The sequence below is a fragment of the Octopus bimaculoides genome, chromosome 1, assembly GCF_001194135.2.
Source record: "Octopus bimaculoides isolate UCB-OBI-ISO-001 chromosome 1, ASM119413v2, whole genome shotgun sequence".
Classification (NCBI taxonomy): domain Eukaryota; kingdom Metazoa; phylum Mollusca; class Cephalopoda; order Octopoda; family Octopodidae; genus Octopus; species Octopus bimaculoides.
Window position 1 is genome coordinate 146,881,513 of NC_068981.1, and position 8,685 is coordinate 146,890,197.

Below are 8,685 nucleotides of genomic sequence, written 5' to 3' on the forward strand. Positions count from 1 at the left end.
GCTCATCTCGCTCGAGAAACCTCATGTGTCACTCGCACAAGAGCCAGTCCAGGGGCACCAGCAACGATATATATATATATATATATATATATACTTAAAACTTAGTTGTGATCTGAACATAACCGCTTCTGACACAGAGAATCGGGAGCCCTTTTGGGCATTCTATTTTCCTTGCTGGAAGGGTTTCCAACCCATGGGCAAAGGGGGGTTAGATAATGGGAGTGGTGTTTTCAAAGGGCTGGCATGTGTAACCTGATTACCTCTGCCGACAAACTCCCAACCCATGCGCTTCCTTCGCGACACTGATTCTGCCCAAATTTGACATCGATGTTACTTAGTTTGAAATAAAGAACTTGATTAGCTTAATAATCCTAACTTAACCCTGTGCAAAGCCAGGCAATACTGCTAGTAGATATATATATATATATATGTATATTATATATACATATTATTTATATATACTATTCATATAATAGAAATATTGCATTTCTAAATCTCTCAGAGAGATTTGTACAGTAACAGTATGATAAGGTGATGTTATGTTGCCAACTTAATGTGGCAGTCCCATGAATGGGAAGAATGCCACTGCTATTTAGCCCTAGGAAACACCATTTCCAGTTGGCCATGATACAGTTTTTGTGTCATCTTTTCAAAGGGGGAGATAAGCCCCTCCACCCACATTAAGTTGGCAACATAACATCACTTTATATATATATATATATATATATATATATATATTACCTATGGATTAAAACTATGCACAAAGATTAGAAAATTTACATAACTAAGTAGGAATTACACTTTAAAGAGAAATAATGCTTCAAAATACTTCTGTTGATATATGGAAAAGAAATTGGAAAAAAACCCAAAGTATTGTATTTTTAACACAAAGCCACGTTTGCACAAACCACAAAACAACGCAAAGGTAATATCACAACAGTAAGTTCCAGACAAGTATTCTGAAGTAGTTCTTGTCTGTTTTTTTCCTTCAGTTTTGAAATAATTGAAAAGATCCGTTATGAAGTAGAGTGTCCGATAGAAATCCAATTGTCTTCAATTGAACTGGAATGTTAGAATCGATCAAAATTTGCTCCAATACCAACAGAAAGATTTTCTTCCTCATCTGATGGCAGATATTCCATAGACCATATGAATGGTACGAATAATACTGAAAAAAAAATAAAATAGAGTTAAACTTAAAACAAAGTAACATAGATTTCTTTATTAAGTCATGCAGGGCTGAACACAGGGGACAATACAATGTAGAATTTTTCCTTTCAAAACCGATCAAAAGGGATTGAAAACGTTTTGGGATGTTACACAAAGAGATAACAAGGTAACGTTTTAACAACAGAAATTCCCATGTGGGGGAGAAAATATATCACTGACTAGGGTTATCCATGGAAAGAAAACCCTACGAAAAAACCATGGTGACTTCGGAAAAAACCATGAGACCAAAGCGCCTTTTCTCTTCTTGTTTTATAGGTTTATGCTCAAATAAACAAAAGCAACATAAACATTATTCCATCTCGAAATTAAAATTACGAGTTACCTCTCTTGGCATTAAAAATTAAGAATCAAGAAAAAATTTAGATGAGAAATTCATATCCAAATCAGTTGTCATAACTAGGTTACAAATATATAAAACGATAGTAAAAACAGATCATTTGAAAAGCTATTATCAATGATGATAATGATCCTTTCTACTAAAGGATCAAGACAGGAAATTTATATTGAGCCCAGTGCTCAACTGTACCTATTTCATTGATCCCCAAAAGGATGAAAGGCATGGTTGACCTTGGCAGAATTTGAACTTAGTAATAATGACAATATCGGTTTCAAGTTTTATCACAAGGCCAGCATTTTCAGGGCAGGATAAGTCAGTTACACTGGCCTCAGTGCTCAGCTGGTACTTATTTTATCAACCCTAAAAGGATGAAAGGCAAAGTCAAGCATGTTATAGACTTTTCATGTTTTACATGGAGCAATTGACATAATACTTACAAATTTCTCCTTCATCGAGGATACCATTCAGAACAGGGCACAGATTACTGCAAGGGTTTTTGGGGCGAAGCTGAAAATTTATTTGACCTTTTGCTTGAATTAGGATAATTAATGTTGACTTGATATCAATCTGAAATAGAAATTAAAATCAATATGATAAAACACAAAAATAAAACTAGATACATCGAATATATCAATGTGTTTTGAATTTGGTAGATTGTAAGAGATTAAACTATGGTAGAACTGTAGGGATATACATACACCATAAATAAACAGAAGGTTTCTTCTGATCGTCTGGTTGTGTTTTTGCTTGGGTTTGCCTGACTCAATCAAGCCACCCATCACAATACTGTATAACATTCATGTAGTCAGCAAGACAACATCCTTTATCCATACAGAGTTGGTTGATGAAGGATTTTGCTGGATGGGTGAGTTATGTATATCCATGTCAGTGTGTCCATACAAGAGTGTCGTTAATGAGTTGCTGCTTAACTCTCCAGCAATGTCCTCCAAAATGGATGAGTCTCTGTCAAATGAAATCATCAGTGACTGCAAGAAGACTACCATGCAGATTCCTCATAATTAACTTGTACATGATTGTTTTTTTTCTTATTTATGGCTTTGTCAGAAGGACGGAAGCACACTTTCTCAGTCTTCCTCTTCTGCTAGTTCCTTCCAGTTGAATTACTTGATCGTTCTACATTCAACAAGATTTTACAAAAATTCATTCATTTCAATATGTGAAGTTGCAATGTTCATGTCCCTACAGAACTCCTTTTTCATACCAAGTGACATATGGTTGAGTTGATAGTATACTGGAGTGACAGTTGGTGGCTCATATTCCATCAGTGGTATGATAGTACGTCAGTGGCTTGGACACATGACTTACATTACATTATTTTGAAGTGGTGAAAACTGCAGAATGCTAAACCTCTTCAATGAGGTGACAAGTAACTGGAGCAATGGTGAGATGTACAAACCATACCAGTGTGGAAAAATGGATCTACAATATGGTCAATTACTGGCGCTCCATCAGCTATTACAAGGGGGGTTCCAATTGATCTCATCAATGGAACAGCCTATTTGTGAATTTAACATCCAAGTGGTTGAACACTACCTTTAACATAATTCTCCAGAAGATTCAGCATGATAACAGAATGTGTCAAGGCTGGCCCTTTGAAATACAGGTATTACTCTGGACTGCAGAAATGTGAAATAAAGTGTCTTGATCAAAGACAAAGCCAGGAATCAAACTCATGACTTTATGATCATGAGACGAATACTCCTAAGCACTAAGCCATGTACCTAAGGTTGATTACTGCATTAGAAACAAACAGCACTTACTGGTCTGAAAGTTGTACTTTTAAAACCTGATGATATGTATATCCAGTTAGTATCATCCATCTGGACAACTGGAGATAAAAAGTAAGGTCTTTTGTAATATTCACGGAACACTTTCGCTGCTGGCTTGAAACAATTTTCCCTGAAAGAAGAAACATATCTCATGATTGTGATTATGATGTTCATGATGATCATGATGATGGTATTGATAATGGTTTTATATATTATATGCACAGGCATGGCTGTGTGGTTAAGAAGCTTGATTTGCTGATATGTTGTTTTGGGTTCAGTCCCACAGAACAGCACCTTGGACAAGTTTTCTACTATATCTCCAAGTCAACCAATGCCTTGTGAGTGAATTTGGTAGGTGGAAACTATGTGGAAACCCATCGTACATATGTGTGTGTGTGTGTGTGTGTGTGTTTTTGCATTTGTTCCCCCGTATTGGTTTGTTTACATCCATGTAGCTTAATTTGGCAATAGAGGTTGAAAGAATAAGTAGTATGCGACTTAAGAAAAACATAAATATTGGGGTTGGTTAGTTCAACAGAAACCCTTCAAGATGGTGCCTCAGCATGGCCACAGTTCAATGACAGAAACATCATCATCATCATCATCGGTTGGACAATTTACTGAGGACTGGTGAACCAGATGGCTACAGCAGGCTCCAATCTGATTTGGCAGAGTTTCTACAGCTGGATGCCCTTCCTAACGCCAACCACTCTGAGAGTGTAGTGGGTGCTTTTACGTACCACTGGCATGAAGGCCAGTCAGGCGGTACTGGTAACGGTCACGCTCAAAATGGTGTATTTTACATGCCACCTGCACAGGAGCCAGTCCAACGGCACTGGCAATGATCTCGCTCGAAAGTCTTTACACGTGCCACCGGCACAAGTGCCAGGAAGGCGACGCTGGGCACAGGGCCATCACGATTTTGCTTTCCCCAACAGGTCTTCACAAGCCAAGTTTCGTGTGGTCTTTGCAAGCCGAGTTTCAAGAGATAAAAGAATATCTTAACTGGACTTTTTCTTTTTTTTTATAAATGAAGAAATTTACAGGAATTGAACACTGTTTTGGATTACATAACTTTCTTAGCCAGAACTAACAATTCATATTGCTGAAACTGAAGCCTACATATTGCTAGCCTTTAACCATCAATTTTTTAATGAAGAGCCCATTATCAATGACTAGCAGGAAGAAGAAAATATATTTCCGTGTCATAGACTTTCTAAAATAAATTAACAACTAATGAGTCAATGTTGTTCTTTTGCTTCTTGCAACTGACTGAGCAGACCTATGATCAAAGACATTCCATCTATGGCCATCCCATTTCTTTAGGGGTATCTAGAACAACATTATCTAATGTGCCGGTGGCATGTAAAAGCACCCACTACACTCTCTGAGTGGTTGGCATTAGGAAGGGCATCTAACTGTAGAAACTATGTCAGATCAGATTGGAGCCTGGTGTAGCCATCTGGTTTCACCAGTCCTCAGTCAAATCGTCCAACCCATGCTAGCATGGAAAGCGGACGTTAAATGACAATGATGATGATGATGATGATGATGATGGTAGCCTAATGAGTGAGAGTTGCTTGCTATTTCTAACAAGGAGAGTGACCATAAGGATACCCTCATTATGGTTGTTATGCCTATCATCACTACTATCTTTGTCATCACTATCACCAGAACCTCTCCCTTCCTCCTCCTCCTCCTCTAAAAATGTAATGATGACAGCAATACATCTGAAACTTAAATTCTATGATGAACAATAAGCTAAAATTGAAATTAAATTATGAATTAATGTGAAGATTTTTCATTGAAATTGTTGTTGTTCCTGATGTGTAGCCCCCAGGTCAACCCTAATAAAGCAAACCATTGACACTTATGTAGTTTGCTAAACCTCTGGTCATAGTATTCTCAATATATCATGTCTCCACATAGTTATAAATTAAACCATGCAATCTAATATAATGTATAAGATACAGTGTGGCACTCTAAGCATACTGCTTTTTTCCCCACCAGTGATTGTATAATGCATGCATGTTAGGTTGTTAGTGGAAGACCAGCAGTTGCCCCATGCATACCAGTCTTCCCTCCACCAATGTTGTCCAAGGGAAAGGCAAAGACTGATACAGCTTGGCACCAGGGACGTTGCAACTCATTTCTACAGCTGAGAGGACTGGAGCAATGTGAAATAAAGTGTCTTACTCAAGAACACAATGCACAACCCGGAAATCAAACTCACAACCTGACGATTGTAAGCCCAACACACTAACCAATGAGCCATGTGCCTTCTCTTATATATATATATATATATATACACACACACACATATACACACACATACATACATAGAAAAAATAAAAACTGAAGCAAATTGAATGTGAATAAATGAATAAATGAACATGAGAAATTAATTACCAGTGAGCATAATAACCAGTGAGTTCTCCAGAAACAGCTTTTTTCAAGATGGTATGAGGATAAAGATACTGTTTTTTAAAGTTACTCCGAAAGGAACAAGGTTCATAATCAACAAGAATTGGATGATTATGGTAGAGCTGAAATGGAAAAGGAAATTTTCTGTTATTTTTTTTTCAGCTCTTTTAACCATTTTAACATTATGAAGGAAAAAAAGGTACTTTTTTTTGTAAAAATTAAAACCAAGAATTAAAAGAAATGGGGTTAGTCTGCATGGGCAGCAATCATTTTGTAAAGCTTTGCAAATTTTGATATAATCATCATCATGATCATCAGGGTTTTATATCCAAATTTTCTATACTGGTATAGGTTAGACAGATCTGCTCCATTACAGTTGCAACCCATCACTATGTGACATACACAACAAAGAAAACAATCTTTGATATTGTGCAGGGCATGTGTTTTTGGAAATTATTTATCATAGCTGGATGCCCTTCCTACAGTAAACTGGCACTGCATTACAGGGGACTAAACAGTCCTCTCTACTCTCTATACATATACATAATTATATGTATAATTATCATCTGTTGGTATTGATACATCAATATTATTGTTATTATCATTATTGTATAAGGCGGCGAGCTGGCAGAACCGTTATCACGTCGGGGAAAATACTTAGCAGTATTTCACCCATCACTAGTTCTGAGTTCAAGCATAATATTTCACAGTCATCTGAATGCTAAAGGGTTAAGAAAACACAACTAAAAATATAAACAGGAGTTTGCATGTAAAGAATAAGGAATATATAGATATTTAAATATAACCTCATCAAGTAGTTGTATGGAAAGGTTCTGGAATAATGAGCCTTCTTCAATACCGTCTGAAACAATCAATGGTTTCTCAGAGTAAATGTACTTCTCGACAACTTCTTCTGCACTGATGTTTGTCATATGAGCAATTGGTTCAAAGTTTTCACAAATCTGAAATAGAATTTTAAATATATTATGGCAGGTTATTTTAAAGAAAGCAAGAGAAAAGACAGATGCTTTTGATCAGACTCTATGGAGGAGGTGCCTGAGGAATCTACCCCTATGACCTTGGCAGGAATAAGTGGGCAGAGAAAATAGATGGCTGTTCTAAAGAACTTTTAGCGTATCTTTAATAACATAAAAATTACACTTTCAAAAATCAAAAGTTTTCAGATATTCTCATTTTAAAAATCATCTCTAGCTAATCATTGAAAGGACGTTGGTGTTGCCTTGGTGGAGGTTTGTGCTCTCTGAGTACTCGTCATTATTATTATTAGTATTCAGTAGTCTTATTTTTATCACATGCTTTCACTGCACTACCGAGCGTAGCTCTGTGTACCTTGGGTATGTACTGTGGTTTGTTGTGGTGTTCTTATTTTGACTGTATTGAAAGTGTTTTATGTAGGGTGTGTGTGACGTTTAGTAAACTTGTTAACATCTTAAAGATATTATTAGAGCAGTAAATATTTTTTTAAATATACAAGGTGATGGTATTTTGTAATGAGATAAAATCTACAAAAGTAAAATACTAGGAATGATCTGATTGCTGCTGGTGCTTGTTCAAGTTGTTTAGACCCAAGCCAGCCTTGATTGAGCAGGCAATCTAGTCATGACCCTCATATCTTGTTTTCAAACACAGTCTAACTAGGACATCTTTATCCAATTTGTCTTTATTTTTCTCAATTTAATTTTAAACACTTTAAAACCGAACACATCAAAGACCTAAGCTCAGGCAAATTGTTATCAAAAGGATTAAACAGTTGTTATAAAAATGGTTGAAACAGACTGCTTCACCACAATCCAGCTCTGACCAAGCAAACTATTGATCAAATACGTTTCAGTCATGACCATCCTGTCTTAGACAATGTAATTACAACTATATTCTTGAATGTGATCTTTTTCAAGACAGTAAAGCTTGATCTGAGGAAGATTTGGCCCCTATTTTTAACAGGTTGAGAAATCATGTACAAAATTTCACCTTACCGGATTAAGTAGATAATCTAGTAGCAGGTGTCATGATTGAAACTGGAATTATTTCACCAATTTACTAAGAAAAGGAGATTACCAAGGCATTTACTGCAAAAATAATTAAAATTATATTCTGCTTTACTTACACCACAGTCTTCTTCTTTCAAGTCAATTCCATTGTAGTAAGGATTATTAAGCAGACATTCTTTATAAAACATTCGAGTCCAATCCCAAACTGGTAACAGCTGAAACAGATTAAAAAAAGGATAATAAAATGTTTGTTTATTTGTTTGTATGGATGTGTGTAAGAGTTTGTTTGTGCGTGTATATATGTATGTATGCATGTACATACTTATGTATATGAATGAAGGAATGAATCATCATCACTTTAATGTCTCCTTTTCCATATCTGCATGGATCGGACAGACTTCTTTGAGGTTGAGTTTCTATGCCTAGATGCCTTTCCTGTCACTAATGCTCACCTGTTTCTAAGCAAGGTAATATTTCCCAATGACCAGATATATTCTCAAGGAAGATTGAAAATGAATGACAATGCTTATATGATGATGATCATCATCGTTGTTTAACGTCCGCTTTCCATACTAGCATGGGTTGGACGATTTAACTGAGGACTGGTGAAACCAGATAGCTACACCAGGCTCCAATCTGATTTGGCAGAGTTTCTACAGCTGGATGCCCTTCCTTACGCCAACCACTCCGAGAGTGTAGTGGGTGCTTTTACGTGCCACCGGCACGAAGGCCAGTCAGGCATACTGGCAACGGCCACACTCAAAATGGTGTATTTTACGTGCCACCTGCACAGGAGCCATTTCGGCGGCACTGGCAACGATCTCGCTCGAATGTCTTTACACGTGCCATCTGGCACAAGTGCAGGAAGGTGATGCTGGGCACAGGTGCCATTGAC

The 8,685-nt window shown here is 36.8% G+C and overlaps 1 protein-coding gene across 1 annotated transcript in view; it reads right to left on the minus strand.

Moving 5' to 3' along the window:
• Window positions 1-6: 6 nt before the first annotated feature.
• Window positions 7-8,685, minus strand: part of LOC106868729 (uncharacterized) — a 13,037-nt gene continuing 4,358 nt past the window's right edge. The window contains exons 2-7 of the mRNA XM_014914126.2: window positions 7,907-8,005; window positions 6,588-6,743; window positions 5,767-5,903; window positions 3,349-3,487; window positions 2,005-2,134; window positions 7-1,168 (exon numbers count right to left, since the gene is read on the minus strand). Coding sequence (XP_014769612.1) covers window positions 1,071-1,168; window positions 2,005-2,134; window positions 3,349-3,487; window positions 5,767-5,903; window positions 6,588-6,743; window positions 7,907-8,005 — 759 coding nt within the window. The 3' untranslated portion in view covers window positions 7-1,070. The remainder of the gene's footprint in view (window positions 1,169-2,004; window positions 2,135-3,348; window positions 3,488-5,766; window positions 5,904-6,587; window positions 6,744-7,906; window positions 8,006-8,685) is intronic.